Below are 27,364 nucleotides of genomic sequence, written 5' to 3' on the forward strand. Positions count from 1 at the left end.
CGAGCTTCTTCTGTCGTGCGTTTTGTTCTGGATTCCTAATAGGTGTGCAGAGGTGTGGATGTACATCTCTTACAGCCTGGTGTTGCTTTTCAGCAAAGGCACAGAGAGCTACATGGTTGTTCTTATTAAAAAGGTTTGGGGTCCCTCCCACCCCCACGCTGTTCTTACCCACAGAACACCTAGCAGCTGTTGTGCAGCACGGAGTGCTAGGGAGGCAGAGCAGCTCCACTGATCAGCTTGGTTTCAGTCCTGCAGAGGTATCTTCAGGGTTAGACGAGCATTCATGCCCTGTGACAGGCATGTACAGATGTGGGAATGCTGGCTTAATGGTGAACTGGGTGTTGTGGAGTGGAGGTACAGAAAGGCCTGTGCCACAGTGACCTCAGCTTCTATCTACTTCACCTGTCACATCCTAAATCTCATTTTAAAGACCTACGTACTAATTTCTCAGAAGTAAAAGCGTGCTCTTACTTCTGTGCCACTTCCTTTTAAGGTGCTTTTTTTTTATGAGACCAAGAGGAGAGGTGGTGGGAATTTTTCTTGAATGTTGTAAGTGGACACAGGGTCTTTTAATCTATGCAACTCTATAACCAATTCTGGGTAGCTAGGGTTAGTGAATTAAGGGGAGAAAGGAATGTGTTGTTGTCATACCACAAATAGGACAACAAGTTGCTGAGCTATGGTGAACCCTATGAAATGGGTGGATGTATACCTACCTCATAGGACAGTGTGTGGAGGGGGGGGAAGTAATCCATGCTGTCTTTCTCTTACAACATCAGTCCCTTTAAAACTTTATTATACTGCATATTGCACCTAAGATCTCTGCTTCACAGGACAGTAACTCTTTAAGACTGGATGTCTGTACTACTGGTTTCCAGGGGACAGTTGACTTTTTCCCTGTTACGTATTAGTTATTGTTGAACTGTATAACTTAATTGACACTATTCTGTTGCTAGCAGGTAACCAATGGGAAAAGATACCAAAATATTCAGGCAAGAGCCATCATGCTTGGTTGGTTTATTAGTTGTCCCACTGTAAATTGAGAAGAATTGACATTGAAGTCCATATCTTTCTTGAAACCCCAGTCTGATTCCTCTGATATTCTTCTGTATGGTAAGCACGTGGTCTTGTGAAAGCCTGTTCTTGCATTCAGTTGGATGTCTGTGGTTGGGTAGGAGAGTATATAGATTCTTAATGTGTTTGCACAAAGCTTAGTATTTGTTAAAAGCCTGATTTTTATCACATTGTTTCATGACTTAACACTGGAATAAAATGATTTTCTTTGCAAAGTTGTAATGGTATGTATGCTGGCTTGCCTTATTTCATATCATTCCAAGCAGCAAAGTTACACTTAACACAGAAATGAGTTAGATATGCTGAAACCTTTGTGCTCCTCCAGACTGATGTTCTTCCTATACTGTGTACGTTTTGATTTTTTTATACCCTCATACATACACACACATGTAGTACTGCTTGCTTGCTTAATGAGTACATTTGCCTTTTCCTGTGTACTGAGGTCTTCCACCATCAGCAGTTCAAATCCTTCTGTGTCATCCCTTCATACCCTGTAGTTTTATTGTGCTTTGTTTTCCTTTTACTAGTAAAAGTGTGCTCAGTTGGTACTCTTTCCTTTTCTTGGTGAACAGGGCTAAGAAGAGATAGTACAGATCCCGTGGCTAAGGATTTGCTTGGTTATCCCTTTGCATTTGTGCCACTGCTTGCTGTGATTCTGTATTTTAGTTGGTTCCAGGAAAGCTGGTTGATGTGATGAATTTAGTTTAAGATGTTGATTTCTATCCCTTTCTCGGCTGCTTTGTTCCTCTGCTGCTGCTGGCCATCGTGTATGATGTGCTAAGTCACAGTGCACATGCTGTGTCCCAGAGCTCTGTGCTCAATGGAAAAATCCCAAAATAGTCCTTGTTTCTCCATCTCACTGTAGTTTTCCCAGCATAGTCTTGCATGCCAGAGCTGACAGCTCCTGGAGGTTTGTGTGCTGTAGCAGGATGATGCTGCCTTTAGGTGGGACTCTGGGCAACACCCAAGGTAAAACCCACCTTGGCCTGCCTTTACACAGCTCCACATGCTCAGGAGCAAACAGTGACTGTAGATTTGCCTGTGTTCTTAAGGTATAACAAATATTTAAGGGCTGTTATTGAAGGGCCATGTATAGACTTTGTAGTTGCTTACTTTTTCCCTACTCTGTTATGCATGTGAACTATCACACTTAAATGCTATTTCTGATATGCACTGTGGGGAAAGGGAAGAAAGAGCTCTTCAAGTTTACCTTTTCTCTTTCTTTAATAGAGCAGTCCCAAAGCAGCATGTAGGGTCCAGGTAGTTCACAGCTTCAGCCTGGAATAATCTAGAGCAAAAGCAAACTGTGCTCCGCTATTGATCTAACATGTTTCTTTGGGCAGCTGACCAAGAATGTGGCTGTTTTCAGCAGCATTCATTGAGCCTTAGCAGTTGATGAGACAATGAAGGCACAGTAGGAAAACAAGCCCGGCAGCTCTGTGGGGCAATGAGAGCTACCAGGGAGCTCTGAGGTGCAGGGGAAGGTGGGTCACAGTGCAGATAAGGCAAAAAGGAAATCAAACTTGAGCTGTGAACAACTGTTCTTTATTGTCCAGCTTCTAAAACAAAAGACAATGATACACAATGTGAGTCAGTAACCATAAACCTAGTTTTTTGTACATTTTAACCCATTTGGTCCTTGCTTCAGCTCCTGTGTTCCTGAAATCCATTCTGGTATCTCTCATAGATACTAGAACTGTTCCTGTTGTAGTCATGTCCTCCAGTCTGATGGATTCTCCTTTATTTTTTTACCAGAGCTGTCTCTAGTTACAAAGTGGTGTTCGTGTAGAAAACAAGAAAGTTTACAGCAGCCTTCTTCAAGCCAAGGGTGAGCACCAACTGCCCCTTCCTTTTCTACCACCTCCTGAGGTGTTTGTCCCCACATTGCTTGACTGAGAGCTGCTGGGAGATCAGGAGCTTCCTTTACCTGTATTTGAGCAGGGCTGTGAGGGGCCTGGGTGTTAGAGCTGCTGCCAGAAACTGATAAGCCTAAATAGAAATAGGCTTAAAAGAAATGAGGCTATAGGATGTAATTTCTTACCCCACTTTCGAGAGCTCACAGTGGGATGCTGCTAAATGATTTATGAGTCTCTCTGTGATGTTTTTTAGGGAAGGATAATGTGCATGACTGGGCATTACAAGAAGCACCTCGTGTGCAGCTGCTCTCGGGCTGGGAGCTTCATTGCAAGGTGAAGTAGCAGACAAGCTCTGTGCTGGGGCATTGGCAGCTCCGTGACCATCCTGCTGCCCTCTAAAGGAGCCTCAAAGTGTGCTTTTCCCTGGGGAAAACAAGATGTTATGAACTTCCAGGGGGTGCTGCCTTCTTTTTCTTCTCTCCCAGTGTACTGACAGTAGTGGCTGAGCTCTGAGCCAGCCTTGCAAGGACTGGAGGTGGTGGCTGTGGGGCTTTGGGAGAGCCCTAGCCCTTCTACCTGGTGTTGGATCCCTGGCATCGGAGCAACCTGGTGACAGCAATGTGACAGCTTCCTTGTGTGCCACAGGAGATGGGTACTTCTGAATGCCCTCAGCTATCTGTTAACGCATCCTCTACAGCTAACATCACTCACAAGACACAAGCCAACCACCTTGTTTCACGAACAGCAAGCAGGACCGTGATCCTTCAGCAGGCTTGGCTCTGCCCAGCCTCTCCTTGAGGCACCTATGTGAAATACCTGGAGGGTCCCCTGGAAGTCCTCTCTTCAGCAGCACTGGTGGCCGAGGACACCTCTTCATCCTCCTCCTCCTCCAGCTGCAGGCTGCCCGAGGACAGCCGCACACGGGCCCTGGGTGCCCGCAGCACTCTGCCATACAGGGAGCAGTAGTCGGCAGCCAGGAGGTCGGAATCAGAGTCGCTGGACTCGGTGCTGCTGCCCACGTAGCGCTCAGCAGCACGTCGCAGCCCTGGCATTGCTCCCTGCTGGGCCAGAACATGCTGCAGCATGCCAGCCTTCCGGCTGCTCAGGGCCGGGCACGGACCCAGGGGCCTGAACTCGGAGCTGTAGGGGAAGCGGATGGCCTTCATGTCCGACTGACTCCAGGAGCGCTTGGGAGGCTGCTCCTGAAGGCCGTAATCGAAGGAGCGAGCCCCCTGCCTTCTCTCCCCTTCTGGGCCCACACTGGTGCCCGCAGCCCTGTGTGAGGCCTCGTGCTGCAGTTCCCCCATCCAGGCGCTGCTGGGACCCCACATGCCTGTTTTTGTGGCCATGGGGATGCACCCACCGGCTGCTCCCCCCTCCTCCTCGCTGGGCACGTGGCACAGGGGCGGCGGTGGCCTGTCCACGTAGAAGAAGACCTGTGGGGCTGGGGTGGGTGGCAGCGGCACGTCCATGTACACCAGCGGCCTGGCGCTGACCTCCCGCATGTTGCCCACCGAGGGGCTTCTGCTGCTCCCAGTGAACTTGTGGTGGGGCCGGAAGGACGTCAAGGGGTTTCTGCTGCTAAAGGAGTCGGTGGGCTCCCATGCCCGCTCCAGCTCCAGCTGGGCATAGAGCAGAGGGAAGGCGGAGCTGCTCTTGGAGTGGGGCAGGAAGGTGGGGGCCACTTCAGGCTTGAAGCGCTCCAGCTCGGCAGCAAACATCATCGCTGTGGCCGATCCGCTGTGGCGGCTGTCCAGTGTGGGCTCGGAGGTGTGCACCCCACTGGCAGTGCGGAAGGAGCCACAGCTGCCATAGGCCAAGCGCAGCTCCTCTACCTGTGGGATGAGGGCTGTGTGGGTGCCCAGGGGCAAAGCAGGACCAGCAGTGGGATGAAGACCCAGGTGCTGGCTCGGCCTCCAGGTGCCCCACAACCGCCCCATAGGCTCATACCTGCTTGGACACATCCGTCAGGAGGTCCGGGGAGGAGCGGCACTGCCTCTCATCGTAGTGGGATGCGTAGTGCTTCCTATAAGGCCGAGTGCATGGATGGGTGCGTAGCCCCCAGCTTGTCCCTGCCACCCCCCCTCTCCCCACACCTCCCAGTACCTCTCGAAGGGTAAGCTTTTCATCTTCGCCTTCCTCCCGTGCTCCAGCAGCTGCCTCTGTGTTCTCCCACTACAGCAGTGAGGATGGAAAGGTGTGAGCAGTGCCCTCAGCCCAGCCCTGGGCAGCCTCACTCCAAGGTTTTCCCCTGGGCCCTTACCTGTAGCGGAAACTCGAGCCCTTGCTGCACAGAAGGGCTTTGGGCTTTGACTTGGGCTCCTCAGACAGCCGGAAGAAGGCATGGTACTCCACACACGTCTTCCAGAAAGCCTTGCAGGCATCCCTGCTCGCCATGGTGAACTCCAACGTGTCCTTGCACAGAGCCTGCACGGCAGGGGACAAGCACACAGGGCTCAGGGGTGCAGGGCTCTGTTTGGTTGCTCACCCTCCTGGCCCCGAGTCCCAGCACAGCACTTACGGCAACGTTTGCGTGGAGCTTGATGAGAAAATGCTTCCTCTTGAAACTCAGTTTGCGAATTTTGGACCAGTTGAATGTGTTAATCTTTGTATTGCCCTGCAAGGAAGGAGACAGAGCATTACGTGGGACAGGGCAAGCAGAGAGTGCAGAGATACAGCTGGGCAAGAGCTGAGCTTGCAGGCTCCACACAAGCTGCTGCTGAAGATCTCAGTGCCCCTCCCCGGCTCTAGGCAAGGGGCTCTGGGGGTTCTGGTGTTTGGTTCTGATCCATCAGTTGGTTCCGAGAGTGGGAATTGAGGTTCAGGGCTGAACGCTGCCTACAAAAGCTGAAACTGCAGCAGTCTGAGAGAAAACTCACAGTGGTCACAGCAGCATCCCACCCTTCCCAGCACACAGGGCGGGTGAGTAAATGCAGAATCTGCTCCTGGAAGAAGTGCTCAGCTCACCTCCATGCCCTTAATGCCACCTTAGGCAGACTGCAAGCCCACCTCACCTTTATTGCCATTACACATCGATTTGGACACAGCCACGCAGCGGGAGCAGATCGAATGGTGCCACTCCGCGCTGCAGCACCGATTCCCCTCTTGGCTTTCTGGGACAGCCCAGGCTGCCGTGAGCTCACAGATGCTCCAATCATGCCTGCACACAGGGGGTGTTTACGGCTCTCAATAAATCACCGGGTCTGGCAGCACTAATTGCCAACTGCAAACCCACAGCTAGGATTTCTTCTGTGCTGGGAAGATGTTCCCAGGTTGAAGTTAGTCGGTGTGGGAGGCGAGTGCTTTTTCACGCCGGCTGCGAGGAAGTCTGTATTTATTCTGCAGCTACACTGTGATTACAGCATTATGTAATTGCACAGACATTAGATGGCTATTTTTTGCTGGAAGATTACACGGTGAGCCCTCGTGACGCAGCACTGTAACCTGCGGTGCTTACACAGCCGTGCATGCAATGACAAGGGCTCTGCATGGGCACACACGGCAGCGTGCAGCCCTGAGCCTGGGGCTGTGCCCAGAGCAGCACCAAGGTCTGCTGGGGTGCACCAGCTGTGTGGGACCGGGGAGGGCTTGGAGCTGGCATGGGGAGAGGTGAGGATAGGAGGGTAGGAGGTGGTGCTCACCCGCAGGACCAGCACCCCCATGTGTGTCACCGCCAGGTTGATCTGCGTCCCCTCGCCGTCGCTGGCAGGGTGTGGGCGAATCCCATACATCTCCAGCTTCCTGGCCACATCCAGCAGCTGGGCATCTGACTCAGCCGGCGTCTTCCCCCTGGAGTCCCAAATACACCGGGAAGTGGAAGGAATTAATAAAAGGTGGACATGTCAGGGTACTGAGAAGCTGTGGCACTGATGGAGAGGCAGAGCAGCCCTCACCTGTGCCGCCGGTGGTAGTGCATGATCTTGTTGTCCAGGTACTCCTGGTTGGGCAGGTACCTGTGCGTGGCCAGGTGCTGCTGGTCCGTCTCCTCATGGAAGTCACCCAGCTCGGCTGTAGGGGGACACAGGGAGAGCGGGGTTGGGGACACCCTGTGCTGCATGGCTGAGGCAACGCCCTGCAGCCCCACTGCCCTTACACTGCAGCAGGTGGGAGACGAGCAGCGCCGCACTCTTGTCACTGCAGGGCAGCCTCGCCAGCGCCAGGTCCTTCTTGATCTGCAGGGTGAAGAGGTACCTGCAGGGGGGACAGGAGCTGCTCTGAGCATGGATACTTCTATGGGACGCAGAGCCGGGTGTCCCTGAGCCCCTCCTGGTGTTCACCTGTGCCCCCACTCAAAGCATGGAGGGCCAAAGGGGGGGGGCATGGGAGGAGCATGCAGCCCCCAAGGAGGATCCAGCTGGGCACACCCTGAGCAGTGTGCCCCTGCTGCTCATACTGCCATTAGTAGGTTTCAGAGCTAACATTTCTTTATGCTTCGGAGGGCATTCGCATCTCTCGGGGCTAATGCTCTGCAGCAGCACCGCACTGCTTTTATTCTTACTTCCCTTTTACGGTGCTTTCTGCGAAACGTAAGAGCTCACCACGTCGATTTCAGAAGTAAAATTGAGGCTGTTCTTTCAGAACACGGCTTGAGGCAAGAGCCAGACGACTCACAGCTCAACTGCTCAAACGTTTGGCAGAGAGCACACTGCATTGCCAGCGAGTGGATTCTGTATCCAAACAGAGCATCAGGAACAGATACGCGTTGGGGCTTTGTTTTGTACAGCACGGGGCTCTGTCAATACTTGGGATTACTACTGCTGACAGCCAGGTTGGGTTGGATGACGGTAAGGAAATAAACACATGCATAGCAACTGCAGAAAGAAGGGGACAGGGCAGTAAGGGGAGCACAGAACGAACACGGTACCTCGTCAGCTCCTCTCGCAGGTGTCCGGGGTCCACTGGGAAAAATTTCACCATAAATTTGAAAAGAACCTCCTTAGGATCTTAAAACACAACACCTTCATAAGTTTTCTTTCACGTGGCTCTGGAGCACATTCACAACTCTCTTCACACACCCCTCTCCTTATGTTATTCTGCCCCTCACAGGCCTGGAGCAGAAGCCCTGAGCGTTAGGGCCTCCATCCTGCCCGGACCCCACCACCATGGATGGAAATAAACAGGGAGGTGAACTCCTCAATAGCATTACAGAAATCGTGACCCAGCATTCCTTTGAATTGTTAAGGATCAAGAAGGGGATTTCTGCATGGGGTTCCTATGGGAGCAATGCTCTGGGTGTTGCTCAGGGATGGTGCAGCTGCCTTTGGGGCTGTATGTTAAACCCTCAGCAAAATCCGTGGGCTTTCTCTGGCCCTTTGAGCACTTGGGATGCAACAGCTTCAGGGGAATCCGTCTGGGCAGAGCTGTTTTGTGACACAAGCAAGAGCAAGTAGCCAAACCCAAGGCAAAGCACATGGAGGTAGGCAGCCAGCTCTGTAGGTACCAAGGGAGCCACTGCAGGACAGCTCCAGGACTCCCCATAGAAACACAGGATCACACACAGCCCTATGCTTTTGACCACCTCCTAACCATCATGTATTTGTAGCAAATATCATTTGGTTCATTGCAGGGGGAGGAGCAGGCTGAAAGAGGGGCTGTGTTAGCACTGCTCATGCATTCAGGTCAGGCTGCGCAGCATTACCATCCAACAGTGGGGCCTTGGGTCTGGGAGAGAGTGGGGTCACTGCATGCTGAATGCCTTACAGCCGGGCACCTGGGCTGCAAAGAGCTGCAGATAGGAAAGGAGGGCATTCAGAAAGCAATTCTCACTGCTCTGCCAGCGCAGCGATGCACACACACAGCCAACCCTGCTCCTATACCAAGCTGTCGGGATATGAACGGCTCAAGCCTAAAACATGCAGCTAGCAGTTCGCAGAAGCATTTCTGCAAGGGTTTGCGTGTCTTTGCAAACAACCCTGCCCAGCCTCACCCCATTAAGGGAGGGCAGATAAATGCCAGAAAGCAGAGCTCCCACCCCCGAGCACAAGGAAGGACAGCAGCGTGCAGCACTGTCTGCCCCCGCAGTGCTTGAGAAGAACCTCATTCTGGCAATACTTACTTTTAATTTGCTTTGTTATGGGCTTTAGAGGCTCCAACCAGACCTGAAACAAGGCAACAAAGAGCTGGGTCAGCAAACAGCACGAGGGCAGCGGGAACGAAAGCAGCAGCACCGTGGTAGGATGCCATAAAGAAGCCCTGGCCAGCGTGGGGCTACCCTGCACTGCCACAGGTGGCTATGGGTAAACCCCATGAGCAAGCCGTGGTTGTCCCCAGGGCTTTGTCAGCCTGGCTGTGGCCTGCAGCTCCCATCTTTAAGGTATTCCCATCTCCATTTTCCACCCGGTGCCCTGATGCAGGACGCTGCTGCCAGGCCACGGGCACAGCACACGCACTCACGTGGTTCCCAGCCTGGCTGCAGAACTCCAGCCCGAAGTATTCCTTCTCTGCCAGGTTGAGATGGCTGCAGGTGAGGTTGAACAGCCCCTTCCCGCAGGACTTTTGCTGGTGAGCAAATACACAGAAGCGACAGGTTAGCAGTGCTGGCAGCAGTGGGGAGGGGGTTTCAGGGAGGTTGGGAAGAAGTTCATCCCCTTCAGCTGAGATGGGCCGTGGGATGCTTTGTTATCATGGCGCAGCAAAACCTTACTCAGTAAATGTCCTTGTTTTATGGGATGGAACAATTGCAGCTTTATGCCACTTATCTTGGCTCGGGGAGGTCAGATTTCTCCCCCATCACTTCTCACCTTTCTTTAGGAACTTGATAAACCAGGAGAGAACCCTCGGTCTCAGGACACCTGTTGCAGTCACGGCTGTTGGGATTGGAGCTGCAGACAGACACTACCTGGGTGCCCCACGGCTGCAATTAGTGGTAATTAACAGCACCAGACCCTGCAGAGATCCTGCACCCTGGATCAGCAAAGTGCTAATGAAGCAGCACCGCGCTCTGACACGGGAGGCCAGAAAGCACCAGAACTGAACAGGGCAGAGAGCAAAAACCAGCAAAAACTCCCTTCAGAAGTTATAAACTTGGGCAGAGCCACCCAGGAACACAGGCAGGTCGGCACAGGGGCAGCTCAGGGTTCCAGGGGGGGGTTGTGGGTTGGGGGTGGCTCAGGGCTCAGTAATGAGCACCTGTCACAGCTGCTGCTGGCTCTGCACCGTCAGCCTGGTGCAAAGTGATAGCCTAATAACAGCGTTTGCTCCGCAGCACGCCCAGTTCTCCTCGAAATTACAAGATCGCAAGGGTAATTAAAAGCAATTATAATGGTTGATTTCTAAGCTAGAATTTTCCAGCATGAAAGGCCTTGGCCCTTGTCAGGAGCGCGGGGAAGACGGGCACGTCCCAGCGGGTTGTTCCCCACCCGTGTGTGGGCAGCGCGCTGCTGGCTGGGCTGGGTGCACACAGCTGCTGCACAGGGCTGCACCCCACGGCCCCAAATGTGCCCTCGGTGCCGCCTGTGGGGCTGCTGCAGGGCCCAGCGGTGGGGATGGTGGGAAGGAGAGGCCGTGCTCGCCCTCCCTCACCACATTGAAATCAATCAGCAGAGCAGCCCGGTGCCCTCCCAGTGCCCTCCCAGCGCCAGGCACCCGCACACTGATGCCTTCCCCTGCCCCAGAGCGCTGTATTGTAACCAGCCCTGCCGTGTTTTGTCTCTGCTGTCCTTCTCCTCGCATTACACTGAAGTGCTCTCCATTGAAAAAAAAAAAGCTTTCCAGACTCGGGAAGGGCTGAGGATGAGTCTCTTGAAATGTGTGCTCAAAACTCAGCCCAGAGCGGTTCCTTTCTAATGGAGGAGTCTCTAATTCAGCTCCCATTTATCTGAACCACACAGCATGAAACACACAAAGTGCCCCAAAGGGATTTCCAGGACCCTTCCACACTAAAAGAAGGAAACGGCTCCGAGTGCCTCTAATGGAACCTATTTGTTGCTCTATAGCGTGCAGAGGCACAGACTGTGTTTTGAGCAAAGAATGGAGCAGAGCTGGATAAAATGCAGCAATATTATAACGGCAGCATCTTTCCAATGGTCTCTCACTGTACCCTGATCTTATCATTACAAATCCCCTGCAAACATCAGTAAATGACCCCTCTCATTTTTAAGCAAACTCAGGTCTAAAGTGCATCAAAGAAACCAAATCAGACAACCTCCATGTCATTCCAAATGGTGGAATTACTTTGCAACCCTCTTTGTGCAGAACTGCTGTCACAAAGCAACCAAACGGCACCTCAAGACCGAGCCGTGGTCTATAAAGAGAACAGAAGTGCCTAAAAACTGCAACAGAACATTAAAAACATGAACTTGATATTAAACAGAGCAGTCCCAAAATAGATGCAGGTAAAGGTTAGAACAGACTCGCTTGGGTTCTCATGTTCAATCAGCTGCTGTGATTAACAAAGCCCAACCAACAGCTCAGTCCCCCTTCCAGCACACAGACAGGGCATCGATCACAGTTGGTTTCAGCCATCCATGCACGCACGCACACACACACACACACACACACACACACACACCCATCCAACACCTCTGATACCAATGTCTGACATTTAAAGCGTATTTCAGCAGTTGATATTCAGAGTTGGTATTCATGACATTCTATATTATATATTACATTATATCTTCATTACATGTGAATTATCAGTGACAGCGTGCTCTGGGACACTGCCACGTAAGAACAAGATGCAGTCAGCTTGTTGCTCGGCTATTCCCAAAACCACACACTTTCCTTTTTCACCCCGATGCCCAAGGAGAGATGCACACAGAGGTTTCTCACCACAGGTCGTTCAAGCTGCTATTTTCATGCTGTTCTCGCACTTATTTTTGCTCGTTGGATGCTAACACAGCAATCAGACAAACGAGAGCACCCCGCCCCTACCCACAGCATCACCTCACCTTCCCCAGTATCCAAAGGATAACACCAAGTAAGCAAAAGCCGTTCCTCTTTCTCTATAAGATACCCACTTACGTCCACTACGAAGATCTTCTGGGAGTCATCCAGGAACTGGACCTTCAGATGCAGCATCCTGGAGCCGGGCGGGCGCAGAGCCCTATTGCTGCGAGCGGCGTGCAGGGCAGAGAGCCCCCTGTGCTCGCTCACACTGCATCCTCCCCACAGCTGGGTGCAGGGCTGCACGCACAGATGGGCAGGGGAGGCAAGGGCACGGAGTGCCTGAGAGTGGGCTGAACGGCATCGCCGTGCTGAAGGATGCTTCCCGTGCTATGGGAGATGGCTGAGCACTGACATGCACGCCGATGGGGCTGGCACAGAGGCTGTTAACACAGTTCTACAGATATTGGTGAGAAATGGGGGGGGTGAGGTGAGGGCAGGAGCCACACGGCAGGGGCAGGAGAAAGGGCAGAGTGGTTCTGCTGCAAAGGTGGCTGAGCAGCGCTGTGCTTTGCTCTGCTGCTCTGCAAGGAACCAGCCGGCCAGCAGCACCGGAGGGGTTCATCCAAACCCCAAAATGCTTTGTGCTGAATCAAACCCTCTGGGAGCCCTTCTTGGGGATGCAACAGAGCTTGGGGCTTATCCCCTGTGCCATCTGAAAGCTCTGAGTTGTGTCCCGGGCACACGAGCCACGACCCTATAACTGCGAGGCAGGGAAATACTGGGGCAGGAGGTCCGGGCAAACCTCCTCCTGCTGCTGTGCCGACCCTGTGTGTGAGCACAGCCACCTCCTGCCAGCAAGGATCTTCCCAGCTCCAGGGAAGGATTCCTAGACCGCCAGTTCCCAGATTGCTGCTGGTGGCAGTGGAGACCCATGTGGGCAGGGGAAGGAAGAGGAAGCAAAAGGAGAGGCTTTCCTTTGGGCTAACTCAGCAGGCGGCTGCCAGCGAGTGCTGTTATACACAAACACTTCAATTTGTTGCTGAGGAAAGTTGGTACAGCCATCTGACAGCTGGCCCTGCCTGAGAGAAGCTCCCTAACTCCTTAACAAGGACAATCATTCCCCATTGATTCCTCAAGTCATTTTGGTTTGAGCACATCTCAGTCGGCTCAGCCAAAAGTTCTGCCCTTCCTGAAACTTCTGACCCAGAACCACCCGATTTATTTATTGAACACCATAACAATGCGTCGGCATTTCCATCAAACTTCACTTGCTCAGCGTGGGCAAAATAGTTTGATGTCAGTGAGCTTAATACTCAGAAGTCATTGCTGGGAGATGGAAGCGGTCACACTGTTCATTCTGTGCTGTAGGTGCAGGATTGGGCTGCTGTGAGCCACCTGAGCTAAGATACACCGAGACCGGGCTGAAATAGCAGTTTCTGTCCGTTTATCTTTTGTTCTCTGTCCCTGCAGAGCTGTGCTTGCAGCCAGGCTCCCTCTCGTGGCTGTGGCCGACAACAAGACGGTAGAGGTGGCAATGAGGCTTAAACCAGAATGGATGGAGTTGGAAGGGACCCTTAAAGGCCACCTGGTCCAACTCCCTGCGCTGAGCGGGGGCACCCAGAGCTCCATGCAGGTGGTATCTAAGAATCCTAAATAGCCCAACTCTCCTATTATTCAGAATATGGCATTGTCTCATTTTTAATATGACGGCTGTGCTCAGTGATGTTGAATTCTGACAGATGGCTTCCAAGGCACAAGAAAGCAATTGATACAGGAAAATCAAACCCTCGTGAATCTCTCAAGCCAAAGGAGCACAGATACCTCCACAGACACGTTAAGCATTCAGTCATTTCTATAGGGGGATGCAGCTCCCTACATCTTATGCAGCAGCAGAAAAACCCCAGCACTTGGCTAGACTGCCCTCAGTTTGCATCAGGCATGAACTCTTCCAGGCCCACCCACACAGCCCCACCCCAACAAGGCAAAGCAGTGCAGGTTTACCTGCAGTCAGTAGTCCTGCGAGCTCACGGTGCCCAGGCTCTGTCCTCATCAGTGCTGTCGGATGAACCCATCAACCCCTTCTGTATGGCTCTCTGAGGCACGTGCAGAGCTTTCAAGCCTGCTCTTGTTTTCTGCTCCAAGGCAGAAAACATCAGAGCCCAGCTAGGAGCTCACATTGGTTTCGCCATACAGGCACTACACTGCAGAAACCTGAATGACAGCTGGGCAGCGCCCGCTCCCTGCTCACATAGCTCTGGCAATAGAGTTACGAGACCGTAAGCAGCAGCAACTGCTCAGCAGGGAATTAAAGGCCAGGATGGTGGAAGCCTCTGCTGAGCATCATCAAGAACAATCCTATGGCCAAAGGCTGATGCTGAGGAAGCTATCAGATTGACTCTCCAACAGTGGAAGAAGAGAATGAGTGCTAGAAGAAAGGATGGACTTCTAAGGAACTATATTGCTTACTCTCATGACAGATGTGGTTTCCCTCTAGGCTCAAGACAACCACCTCTGGTTGAGTAAGCCTCGATTGTATCTAGGCAAAGAAACACACGTGTTGTCAAGGAGCCTCCAGGCTAAGGGATCGGACCCAGCTCCCCACACAGACATCGACCCTGTGTTTTGGTAACGTTTTCCTCCCTCGCAGCCTCTCATCTACTGCTCCTCTCCTTTAAAGACCCTTATAAGCTTTATCAAGGCCCACCAAATTTCAAGTATAGGGCTCAATTCAGAGCTGAAGTTGAGTGAAAGTCATTCTTTACAGCAGGGAGGAGAAGGCAGCAGAGCAGCGTCCATCTGAAAGTGGGAGCTTGCTGCTTTTGGAGCAGTCCAAGGCAACCCCTCTCCCACAGTTCCTCTTTCAGGGCCTTCCAGCAGAGCGTGCTAGCTGCAAAGCAGACATGATTCAAAGAACAGGGAACATTCCTACACCATGACTGGCAAAAGGTTTCGAGGGGATGTCCATAAGGCCTTTCTAAGTTTGTCATTCTGGGCTCACAGAAAACAATTCAGTGTTCTGCCAGGTGAGAAACAGCTGACATAGTTAAAACACTTGTTTGGAGAGGTAATTAACAGACATTTCCCCAAAAGGAGCCACTCAAAGCCAGACTGCAACGCGCTTCCAAACACAGCCCGACCACAGGGAAGAGCCCCGAAGCTAAAATCTTTATTCACACCTATTTCAAAGCTACGTTTGCATTTCTGAGCTTAAATATAGTGCATTTGGCAAGTCCGTGCTAATTCCTGAGACAGCCCATGGAAACCAGTGCCAGGATCAGCAAGGTGACTGAGGTTGTAGGAACACGGGGCCTCGGGGGACTTGGAGAGACCCTGCACAGCAACCCAGCACAGCGAGGCAGGGCTGGGCACACCACACATGCTCCTTCACCCAGCCAATGCTCATCCCCTGTTGTATCCAAAAGTGCTCCATCACCTGCAGACGCACATCACTCAGCACTTCACCCTGAGAGCTTTTCTCTCCTTTCCAACACGAAGCAGTTTCACCGAAAATTCAGTTTATTTCTTCTTGCTTTCCCACAGTGACCACAGACATTGCTAATTTGCATTGAAAAGTAAGTGCCTCAGGTCTCCTACAGTGGAAGGATGGACCCCAGGCTCACAACCATCCTGCCTGTCAGTTCCCAAAAGCACAAGTAGCCCCTTAAGGAACGTCACAGGCACCAAGGAGCACAGGCATATCACAAACCAAACATTAAAAGCATACATACATGTCCCTTCAGTGAGGATTATTTCAGGTTCCTGCAACACAAGAGACTCTCCCCCACCAACTGTTGCATTTAGCTCCAGACCTTTGCAGAGCTCGAAGAGAACCACTGCTTTGAGAGGACCACAGGCAGTTTTCAAACGTGGATTCCATACTACCCGTACAGGTTATATGAGAAGAGCAACGCACTTCGCTCTCTACAATCCCGTAATTAAACTGCACCATTGCTGCCAGCAAAGCTATTATAAGCTCAATGCTGCCCTCAGCAGAGCCAACAAATAACTACAGTGGGATTTGACCTTTGAATGGAGCGCTGCTGTTGCTGATATACAGCTGAAAGTTCACCTCCTCTGCTCCTTGCAGCTCTAAGGACCAGGAAGAGCTAAAACCGGCTACTTTTAAAGTACCACTGGTTTCTAAAAAGCCGATGATTTCACCTCCACACCACTGGAGCACAGGGCCATGCCCACAGCCTCCTCAGCTGTGACCCAAAGCATGGCAGAAGTGCCCACCTCCGCACCCCAGGACTGCTGACCGGCCAGCAGAGAGAACTCCAACTGATCGACACACATTGTTTTAGAAGCCGTATCTCATTTTAATTAAGACTAGACACTTGCACCCTGCTCAGAGCTGTAATTACAGCAAAGCTGACTGGGGCAGATAACAGCTCACCACCCGCCATGAGGTGCGGCGGCCGCATTGCACCCCACCCACACGGGTATCTGCAGCACTTCCTCCTGGGGCCGCAGCTTCACACCGAGCGTGCAAGGCCAGCTCTGCCCTGGTTAGCACTTCATTTACGTGTCACAGTGCTATGCAGGATAGGGATTGTCCTCTAGGTCTGCATGAGCACCGTTCACACACAGCAGGGAGGCCAAACCTGTGTGAGAAGCAGGACGGGGGGAGCTTTCTGCACGGCACGTGCACTTTGGTAGCAGGAACTGTGAAACCAAAGACAAAGCTGCCTAGGAAGCTCCACCTCTGTGCCCTCTAACCCAGGCTTACAGCAGCACAAAGCTGTCACGCCTATTTTGCAGAAGACACCGCTCACACTTCGTACAGCAGCAGCTGAGCTGACTCTCAGCACCGAGACCTTTGAAATATAATGGCCTTAACACACAGTCTTACCTGGATCCTTACAGCTCCCAGACCTGATGACCACACAAACTGGAGAGGCGAGGGCACTGAGACCTCCTGGCTGCAACCACACGCAGCTCCTGGTCTGAGCAGGAACAGAAGCAGCTCAGTGCCACAAGGAGCAGGAATATTATTGTTCAATGACTTTTTTTTTTCCTTTTTTTTTTTTTTTTTTTAACTGCATGAGAAATCATTCAGACAAGGAGCAACCAACTGCATCTCAAAGCACAGCGGTCTTTGTCAGCAGGCGCACTCACTGACACATCAGTGCCGGTCACAACAGCCTGCAGAAAGCACTCATTTGCTGCAGGCTGACTGGGGATGGGAGCCTGTCCTTCCTCTCTGTCATTCTCCTTTGAGATGGAAACGATTTCCCCATCTCAGAGAGGAAGTGGAAGCCTACCAACAAGATAAGGCTCACGCCGTTCTACCAGGAGGAGGGGCATTAAGGGAGGCGACACGCCTGCCTACCCAACCAGAAGTGCTGCTAAGACAGCAAGGCTGGTTTTAAAGCTTCAAACACATTTCACATCAATACACACCTTTAGTTACAAAAGCGATACAAAAGGTCAAGGACCAAGACAATAAGCTCTGAGGAAGATGCAGTTCTTGTTACAGAGCCCAGATGACTCAATCACTGACTTCACAAATGTAAGGCTTTTACTGAGCATTTAAGATAACAGCCAGCAAACAGCACTCTCAGCTGAAAGGTTTCTTAGATAAATCTTCTGCCTCTCTAAAGCAGAGGTCCAAGTGTGCTCATCAGTGAGCGTGGTGGAGAGGCCAGTGTAGGGTTACCACGAGGGACAGCAGCTACAGAGACACGGTAAGATGTCCGCAGCAGGACCTGCACCCATTGCCACCTACACATACAGAAATGCCTGCATGAAAAAATAAGGCCATTACAGATTTGGACAAAAACATTATATTCAAACCAGAAAAATTAATTACATATATATATATATATATATATATATATATATATACACACACACATATACACACACATACTTACGTAAGAGGCTTGCTTGTTTGTCCCGCTCTAGAAGAAATGGAACACAGACCAGTTCACCCCAGTTTGGTAATACAGGTATCTATTTTATTAAAAAAAGTTACAAACAGGTGGACTGTAGGGTTGTCTTACAAAATGACAAGAATGATTTCTACTGGAAAAAACTCTTTTACAAAGCATTATAGGTAATTGTTCTGGTTTTGTTTTTTTGCACTTGTTATTCCAGATTTCACCTATCACTGATAAAGATACAGTACATTAGATACATGATGTTAGGTTTCATTTGTATTTGTAGAGCCCTACTGCAGTGATTTGAACAACTCCTAAACAGATGCCATAGTAAAGACGATACATATTTCATTTATTAGCCTCTTACTCTAATAAGCAACTTCACATGCAATCTATTGAGGAAGCCTAAAATAACTTTTGGTCCCTTTTTCCCCCCAAAGTGTGCTGAAGCAACCATGTCTCATTCTCCCAGTCCTGTCACTCTAAGCTAGTTCAAGTTTCAGGTTTTTCTTTTTCTTTCTTTCTTTTTTTTTTCTTTTTTTTTTTTCCTTTTTTTTTTTTTTTTTTGGCTGAGGACAATGAAAATGAACACTGCTTTGATAACTACCCATAGGAATGAACCACTGATTAATACCAACCAACTTTTGCCCCCCTCAGACAAAGGAAAACTAAGATCTTTATGAATTACTTTTATTTCCTATTACTTCCTTACAACCTACAAAAAAGATCAACAACCACCACTTAAAAAAAAACCTACTCTGAGTACAAGGTTTGGTTTAATTTTGATATTAAAGTGCAAACCTAAATATTAGCCTCAGCCTGTTGATAAAGTTTGTACAAACAGGGGAAAAAAAAAACAAACATTTCAAGTAACCCCACAAGCAAATATCAGGTGTTTTGATACCCAAGCAGGAAACCTGCTCTTCTCTTATCAGGATTCAAATTCAGTGCTGAATGTAGACTCAGAATCTGTATTTCTGCTAAACACTAAAGTCAGCCTGCATTATTACCAATAAAACACATTAATGTTGAGATACTGTACTGGTGATCCTTTATTGTTTCAAATGCCATCATCCACAATACATTTCGTGAGTTTGAAACTGCTTAACCTCATATATCCATCACTGCTTTTACTGGAGCTTTTCTCGAAGGTATTTAGCTATTACAGGGAAAGAATGTACATTTCTAGAAGCATGTTCAAATGACTAAAGCTGGGCTCCTAAAAACCTAGAACTTTGGTGCAGTAGGTGAGCTGCAGTTATTAAACTTCTGCAAAGGAAAAAAAATCACACATTTTAAACCACTGCTAGAAAAAGCTCTCATGTATGCAACGTTAATAAAACTGAACAAAACGATTTCATCTGTCCTTTGTACATTTTCATTCTGCTCTTTATACCTGTGTTATTGTTAAGATTTTCAAGTATTCAGAGAAAATGTTGATCAGGTAAACAATATGGAAGGCAATGGCTGTTTAAAGCACACTTGCAGTTAGTATCACTGAAACCTGGTGCTTCTCCCCTTGTTACACCAACTTGTCTCTAATATTAAACTTGTTTATTGGGAAAAAAAAAAACAAACAAACCTAAAAAGCAATTTGTGACAGTGCAAGAAAAACTTTTAACAAATATTGCTTTAAAATATTATTCAGAAAGACAAATATTAGGAATTATAAAATGTAAAGTGATCTTATTTGCATTAGATTTACATGTGCAGAGGTCTACCAGATGTCGCTTACTGTGCCAGGCAAAGCTGAGCTGCCCCGACTAGGCACACAGCCCATTTTGAAGGATACATTATCCCTTTTCAAAGGCATCGAGAAGCTACATGTAAACAAGCAAGTTGAGAAACTCAGTAGACAGAAAAGAGCGCTGCCGCTTTTCAATGCTACAATTGTCGTTTTTTGATTACATGAGTTTAAGAAACCCACCACTGCCCAAAAAACATCAGCTGGAGACTTCTCATCCCATTCCGAGAGATCCCTGCTGTCAAATCAGACCAGTTACAAACAGTATCACAGCTGCACTTGCCAAGAAAAGGGATACTACATCCATACAGAGGTGCCTTCAGTATCTTTTCACGACACTGTCACACGTAAACAAAAAGTCTCAAAGAATGACCGACTGCATCGGAGGAGAAAACTTTGCAAAGAGAAATAAGCACTGATGCGAGGTAATATACAGAAGTAACCATTTGTTTAAGGCTCAATTTATTCTCCATTAAAACTCTCTTTTAAAAGGCATTGAGTAGGTAATACTGAGTTTAAGTATTTAATAAATACAAGTTCAGAAATTGATTAAAGAAATCAATTAAAATATTAAAAATGAACTCTTGCATATTAGCCATTATATGAACTTAGAAAGCTATAAAAGGACTGATAGATAAAGAACAGATTTTAAACTTATGGTAAACATGCTAAGCATTCTGATTAAGGTGTGTGGATCCTGGAGGCCACCAACCTTATGCACTTAGATGTATGGCAATGTGCTGTAATAGAGACAGGTTTACCAAGGCTCAGCTCTGCAACCTGGGCTGAAAGTTCTCCAAAGCAGCATCTGTGCAAGTTTCCTCTGAGTTTTATCTGAAAATGTAAACAAAATAAGCAATGAAAATCATATGCAATACATACTCAAAGTGAATTCAGCTGCTTCCACAGCGTGGAACTAAAATCCAAAGCAGTACTTTACACAGTGGCATTCTTAAAGTTCTTTTCCTCTAATTCTGGTACTGTAAGAGGCAAGCAGGTAACAACAACCATTTACATCCTAACAGCTGCCCCTAAGGGACACTCAACTGCTCTTAAAGAACTCCAACAGCTACAGGAGCTTCAGTTCTCCTCTAGAGTGATACTGGGCTTCACACTGGTGGCACGGAGGCCCTTCACCACTGAGCAATGCAAAGCAAAGGCACAGTACACAAGCCCTGGGAGCAAGCAGGTGAGCCAACCGATGTGCTTTAGACATCTGAGTTCTCAGCACTCAGATCTCCTAAATTACCATCAGAAAAAACCCTGAACACTTCTCAGACAGCTTCACAGCAGGGCAGCATCGTGTGCTGCTGTTCTTAATCACACACAAAAAAGTAACCTTTATCAGCACTGCCCAAGACATTTCTGTATTTCTGATGTTCATGGGTTTTGGATGGGGAGGGTCCCTGTACTGTTGGAAAAGAATTAAAACCAAACCGAAGCCAACAAAATGTAGCTTTCAGTAGTGGTGCATGAGACCTACTTGAGTTAGGTAATCTTTAATCTTTTCTCTTTGCTTGGAGCACAGGAGGCAAACCATTTACAAGGCAGCTCTTCATCCTACCAGCATTTGATCCATCTCAAAACTTCACCTAAACGCAGCACGCAGCGCTGTTGCTGTGGCCAGCACAGAATCACATGGCACAGTAACAAAAGAAGCAAGTAATAGCTTCCTCAAAATGCTCTTTCAGCATCCGCGTTTGCAAATCAGGGAACGCCCAGTTTAGATTTTTGATCTTTCCATTTGACCTTATTTACTAGTGAGCACCACCAGTCGGGCTTTCCTCGCCCATGACATTCCTGCTCTCCCTTCTGTGAGCAGGCAGAAGGGGATGGGGGATGTAAAAAAACCTGGTAAGATGAATTTGTCTGTGTCACAGTCACACACAGAAGAAAGCATACGCTCGAGTTTAATCCCTAAAGGAGTACTCTTCCTTCAGCACTTGCTAATGTCTGTTAGCCACGACTGGAGGGGCCAGAAATCACTAACCAGGACCAGCCAACAGTAAGTGTTCTCAATCTGTTCAGCGCCTCTAAAGAAGACCTTCAACAACAGGCACTATGTGTCAAAGAAGATGTAAAACATGAAACACTGTCATACTGAAAGTTCAAGAGAAATGCTGGAGTGAGCAACAGGGAGCAGCTACTGGGAATCTCACATCTCTGAATGCAAGAATGAGATGACAGAAGACCACTGCAGAAGCAGGATGGGGAGGCAAACAAGATGCAAGAACACACGTTTTAAAAGGAACTATGGGTTATTCTGATGTGTTCCAGCCCTCATTTCACCAAAGGCTGGCTGGAACAGTAACGCTAAGACACGTTACTCAAGAAATATTGTTAAAGAACCTACACAATGTCCTACTTGATACCTCAACAGATAGGTTGAGCTACCAACCAAAAAGACGTAAGTGATAACCACTACTTCAAACTGATACTGAAACAGCCTTAGATGTGACTAGGAGCAGCACATACTCTCACCCCTCCCTTAAGTTCCCCAAAAATGCAGAAACACAAACAGTCTCTGTGTACTCACCCTGAGCTGACTAACTGGTCCACAGCAATGACAGCTCCCAGACACAGACAGGTCACACACTGCAGAGGTGATGACAGGACAGAGCTACAGCTCAACTCCATTTCCCACATGCCGGTTTTTTTAAGACAGCTGTTTTAACTGCCCTGGTTTCACTTTACCTAGGAGGGGCCACTGCTCAAGCAGATGTTTGAGAAGCAGTGCTTGTCCCTTGGACCAGAGATAAGAACATTTACCCCTACAGAGCAGATTACAGCTATCAGAAGACACCGACAGCAGCACTCCTACACTAGAGCCCACAAGACGTTCATTACCAGGCAGCAGAGCTAACGAGATCCTACCCCTAATTCAATCAAAGAGGAAGGATCGAATGGGAGTGAGGAATAAGAAAACATCCCAAAAATGTGAGGCTGAAGTGAGAGATACTGGACAGAAGCAGCATCTCCCAGAAGCAAGGAAGTATTTTGATGCTAAAGGTTTTACGTGACTTCTTGAGCATGGCAGAATGAAGAAGAGAGCCACAGCACAGAAACTTAGAATCCTGTGTTTCAAGGGATTGCAAAGACATAAGAACACAGATGTCTCTTCTGAAGCAAGAGCATGCTCTGCTTAGAAAACTCATCCTGATTAGGCATAACATAGAAGGATTTGAAGGGATAACACATGGCTCTGTTCCCTCTCACCTTTAAAGCCTAAACTTGGTATTTAAAGTCACGTTCCAAACTGGCTAGGTTACTCAGAGCTTCTCTTAGAAGTAACCAACTCTGGAAGTACAAATTTCACAGATAACAGGCCTTGTTTTGTCAGAGCTGAAGACAGCAATCTGCACGAGATGAACCACTGGTAACCCAACAGATTGCTGTAGCTTTTGGCCCAACACCATAAGAGATGCTCTTATTTGTGAAGCTGCCTTAGAACTTGCTGAAACTACATTACTATGAGTGGTCCAAGATATTAACCCTGTAGCACTTCATTTATATTTTTCTCTGCTCCAATACAGTTTGCTCGCCTTTCAGCAAGCAAACCTTGAACCTGTACACATGTCTTTCATGGTGACAGCAGCCCTTCCTTACTTCACAGAACTAGAGATAAAAATACCATGCTATCTTTAGTACGACAGCACCAGGGTCATGACTACCTAAAATTTTACATCCACAAAGCATTTGATAACAATCTCAAAGACAAGCTTTGAGACTTCACTCTCTGACCTTACACTCAAGATTAAAGAGGATACATAGTCCAAAGCTTCCAGTAATAACCTGTTTTCACTCTTGTCACTCAGACACAAGGAGCTCCTTTGACTTGAGTTACTAACACGGCAGTCAGAACTTAAGCTTTAATCAACGTAGCTGTCAAGCGAGGCAGTTCTTTCCCCTGCATTTTCAAGTCCTCCTTCATCTCTGCACTTGCCCTTACAGATTACAGCAAGTTGTTTGCAGAGACAGATGCAACAGACAACTGTGGGTCTGACAGACCAGCTGGCTGTACAGAGAGAGGGCCTCTTCCAGAAGCAGGGTTTTGAGCTGGTGGTGAAACCACACCCACAGCAGCAATGAGGAAAACAGAGGAGGGGGTTTTACAGAAGCACCTTGCACAGGAATGACAGTGCTGCTGCCTGCACGGGAGGAGCAGAGCCACGCACACAGCTGGGCAAAAGGCAAGGTGTGGTACAGAAAGATGACCACACAGACAAAGGGCCCTGCAGGAGAATGAAAGCAATACCCAAGACCAGTGAAGCTTGACTTCAGGGTCCCCTCTGAACACTGTACTCTTGCCACACCTCTTATGAGTCACTGGGAAAGCAGAGTCAAGCCTCGGGAGGCCATTTTATCATGTATTCTCTGCTCAGGAGTGTTTAGATGAGGAACACTTTGTACACGTCCTTGACTAGTACACGTGGGCTTCAAGCCACTCCTCACAGCTCAGGGTAGTTCTCTTAAACTTATTCCACTGATAAGACAGAAACGTACTCTAAGTACATTCAGTTTCTGTACAGCTTTTTTTTTTTTTTTTTTTTTTTAAAGCAAGCTCAAAGTCTTCTCGGTACAATTAGTGGGAAGCTTGGCAAATATAATACTATTCAAGTCCAAGGTAACTCACATTAACTTGAAAATAATTCAGATACCAAACACAATGGGGAATCGCACTAAAACATCACAAGAACATCATTAAGGATACAGTAATGTCCAATACAGTGCTGACAGTCAAAACAGGTGGAGATGAGATCACGAACTTTGTTGCACTACAAAACTGCTACAAGCAAAGGCAGTGTTCCCTGAACCAACAATACTGCAGTAAGGCAAGAAGTCTGTGTGACTCAAGTACTTACGTGCAATGGAACCCATGAACTTCCAGCTCTTTCAGAGGAAAGCAAACTCCAAAGTTATACTACTACATTTCAGACTCCTTGGCACATTTTATCTTACTTAAACAGTATGCTTATATGCTTCAGTTAGTTACGACTGTTCAACCAACCTGCTCTGTATGGCCATGACTGAGGTTTTCCTTAACTTCTCTCACTGGACGATGCAAGTTGTACAACACTGATCTTGTTTTTCAGGCAGGGAGGCATAGTTCATTTGTCTGACGATCTCAGCAAACAGTTCATCCACCATTGTTTTGCTCTTGGCTGACGTCTCCATGAAGGGACAGCCCCACTCCTGAGCCAGAGCTCTGCCTTCTGCAACCAAGACCTCTCTCTCCGACTCCAGATCCACTTTATTCCCCACTAGGATCAGAGGGACTTTCTCGTATCTCTTCACCCGGACAATCTGGTCCCTCATTGGCTTGATGTCCTGATCAAACAATCCAAGCAGTTAGTATGTGCAAGCAATCAGATGAAATCACTATATAACCACTACAGCAGCACGTTCAACCAACCATCACACGCTACTGAATACCAAAAATGTTTCAAAGCTTCCTTAAGCTCACAACCGTGTGGATCTAGAAGTCACAAGAAGTTCTACACCCACCTTTAAAAAAGTGTTTTCTAATTTTACACGAGCTGTGCTCGCATTTTATAAAACAGGCCCATAGAAACATAAATCCCAGAGAGCCTTTCAGGTCAGCTGGAAGAAGACACAGCGCTGCTGCTTTGAAAGGGCTGATTTCAGTTTTCTAAAAAAAAAATGGTCTTAAGTCCGATGACAGCAAACCTGTAACACTATCACACCACCACACAACCCTTTAGGATGTTTGTGTTCAGTTTACAGCTTGAGAAAGCCCATAATTTAAATAGCCTTCTCACTTGTGGAATGCTTAAAATAATTCATTGTGAACACGTTTAATCACGTGTAAGTAACCAAATTAGATGCTGCAAGAAGATTGCATTACCTAGAGATGCATTTATTCAGGCCTGAGCTAACATCAGTTTACACTTTCAAGTCTGAGTCAGCCTCCTCTGTCCCCTGACTGTTTAAGTCACTATCAGCGCCAGCCACTAAGTCCTGCAAATTCTTGCATAGTTCTGAGACAAAGCAATTAGGCGTCTGAAGTCACCACTGTGTAAAAGATCTGCAGAGTGGTTTACACCTACAGGCTTTGCAACAAACATGCTGTAGACAGATAAGAACTGCAACTAACTAAATATTAACAGGGTGGATTGCTAACTGTATGGCCATGCCTTGAATAATGGGGAGTCACCGGTCCCCAAAATACGTGAAAACGAAGGGAGGAGCATCCCAACGTCCTTGTTTTCCAAAGGGAGCACGTCCCCAGCTTGTACTCAGCTACACAGAACCCTCTGCTAAGATAAAATTGAGCCCTCGGTAGAAGCAGACATTCTGCTTCAGTGGGGGTGCGCGAGGTTTCTCCAAGCAGCTGGAAAACGCCCAATTCTGAAACCAAAGCCAACACAGCAGATGCAAATCCCTGCATTGTATGCAGGGCTGCTAAACGCACATTCCCCTTCAAATAAAGCCTCAATCCTACAGGCAGCTTAGCCCAGCCCCTGGCTGAGACGCTGCCATTTTTCCCAGAGTTTTAATAGTAGGAACGAGATCCAGAGCCACGCATTATCCCATATGGCTCGCTTCTCTTCAGCACACCACCCACGCTGCCAGAGCACCGAGCTCATGCTGGACAGGAACGTGATTTGGGGGGAGGGGGCGGAAAACAGCAGCTGATTTAGCAAGTCTGAACTGAAGAGCAATCATTCTCTCTTCAAAAGCAACTGAAGGAAAACGCCTTTTAAGAAGAGGAAAAAAAGAAAAAGAGGAAGCGTCGGTTTTAAGATCGAGTGATCTCCTCGCAAAAAGGGGATTGCCAACACGTTCCTAACAGGGAAGCGGGAGCGGGTCATTGTTCTCCAGCACTGCGCGGGCCTCCACAATGGTGGCACCCCGATAAGCACCCGCACAGCGAGCGGGGCCCTGGGCGTGCTCAGTTCGGCCCTCTGAGAGGAAGGCCGAGCCCACGCTTCCTGCTGAGCCCGGCGCCTGCGGCAGCGCGGGGCTCGGGGTGCCCCCGGCCCGGTTACCTGGAAGGACTGCTGATTGACCAGGCTGTAGACGAGGATGAAGCCCTGTCCGTTCTTGATGTAGAGGTCGCGCATGGAGGCGAACTGCTCGGTGCCCGCCGTGTCCAGGATCTCCAGCACCGAGGGGGACGAGTCCACCTCGATCTCTTTGCGGTAGAAGTCCTCGATGGTGGGGTCGTACTTCTCGATGAAGGTCCCGGTGACGAACTGCACCGTCAGGGCGGACTTCCCCACCCCCCCGCTGCCCAGCACCACCACCTTGTACTCCCGCATCGGGCCCCGCTCGCCGCTCCCCCGCCGGGCCCGGGCCTAGGGCAGGCGGCAGCGCGGCCCTCGCATAGCCCCGGCCCGCCCGAGGAGAAGGGCGAGGCCCCGCTGCTCCCGCGCCGGCCTGAGGAGGAGAGACAGCCGTTAGAGCCCGGTGCTGCGCGCTGCGGCCAGGCCCCGCCGCTTACCGCCGCGCCTCACTCCATCGCACCGCGGGAACCGCCCGGCAGCGGCCAGCCCCGCCCGGAAGGGTTACGCTGCGGCACCGGAGGCGCGCCCCTCCCCGCCGCCCTGCGCGGGTCACTTCCGGTCGCGCGCGCCCCGCCCCTCGGCGTCTGACGTCACCGCGCCGAAGGGGACGGGTTTGGGTGCGGCACCGAGGCGCCCCGCTCTCCGCCCGGGGGACCGCTTTGCGTGTGGCACCGCGGAACCGCCCCAAGATGGCGGCGGCGGGGAGCTCGGGGCCGGGCCTCGAGTCGTGGGCGGTGCCGCCCCGGGGCCGTGTGCGGTCGCTGTGGCGCCGCGCTGCCCTTCGGCCGCCGAGGGGAGGGTTTTGCCCCGGGGCGCCGTTCGCTGCTGCGGCTCCCGCTGGGCTGCGGGCGCCAGGGGTCAGCGGGGGACCTCCAGCCCAGCCCAGGAGGCAGCCCGGCTGCCCGTGTGCATAAATAGCGTCATTTGTTCACCGGCTGAGAGCCGCCGTCCGGT

General features: G+C 49.6%; 2 protein-coding genes across 4 annotated transcripts; both read right to left on the reverse strand.

Annotated features, from left to right (window-relative positions):
• Nucleotides 1-2,603: 2,603 nt before the first annotated feature.
• Nucleotides 2,604-18,074, reverse strand: FRMD7 (FERM domain containing 7). Of its 3 annotated transcripts, none has more exons than XM_040700069.2 (12): nt 15,485-18,074; nt 9,324-9,428; nt 8,986-9,028; nt 7,795-7,873; nt 7,024-7,121; nt 6,824-6,938; nt 6,572-6,719; nt 5,452-5,547; nt 5,194-5,357; nt 5,037-5,105; nt 4,881-4,956; nt 2,604-4,765 (listed from the first exon to the last, which is right to left on the reverse strand). In XM_040700069.2, exons 4-12 carry the CDS (start codon nt 7,845-7,847, stop codon nt 3,734-3,736), a joined length of 1,851 nt encoding a protein of 616 aa, XP_040556003.1. In that variant the 5' UTR covers nt 7,848-7,873; nt 8,986-9,028; nt 9,324-9,428; nt 15,485-18,074; the 3' UTR covers nt 2,604-3,733. The 3 variants fall into 3 exon arrangements, with proteins under 3 accessions (XP_040556003.1, XP_046796940.1, XP_015133931.2); XM_046940984.1 differs by having other exon boundaries at nt 13,758-18,074; XM_015278445.4 differs by lacking the exon at nt 15,485-18,074 and adding an exon at nt 11,892-11,983 and having other exon boundaries at nt 7,795-7,828.
• On the reverse strand, nt 17,695-26,923 carry RAP2C (RAP2C, member of RAS oncogene family). The gene is made up of 3 exons (NM_001012572.3): nt 26,393-26,923; nt 24,391-24,710; nt 17,695-20,216 (listed from the first exon to the last, which is right to left on the reverse strand). Exons 1-2 carry the CDS (start codon nt 26,663-26,665, stop codon nt 24,432-24,434), a joined length of 552 nt encoding a protein of 183 aa, NP_001012590.2. The 5' UTR covers nt 26,666-26,923; the 3' UTR covers nt 17,695-20,216; nt 24,391-24,431.
• Between the last annotated feature and the right edge of the window lie 441 nt (nt 26,924-27,364).

The sequence above is a fragment of the Gallus gallus genome, chromosome 4, assembly GCF_016699485.2.
Source record: "Gallus gallus isolate bGalGal1 chromosome 4, bGalGal1.mat.broiler.GRCg7b, whole genome shotgun sequence".
NCBI lineage: Eukaryota > Metazoa > Chordata > Aves > Galliformes > Phasianidae > Gallus > Gallus gallus.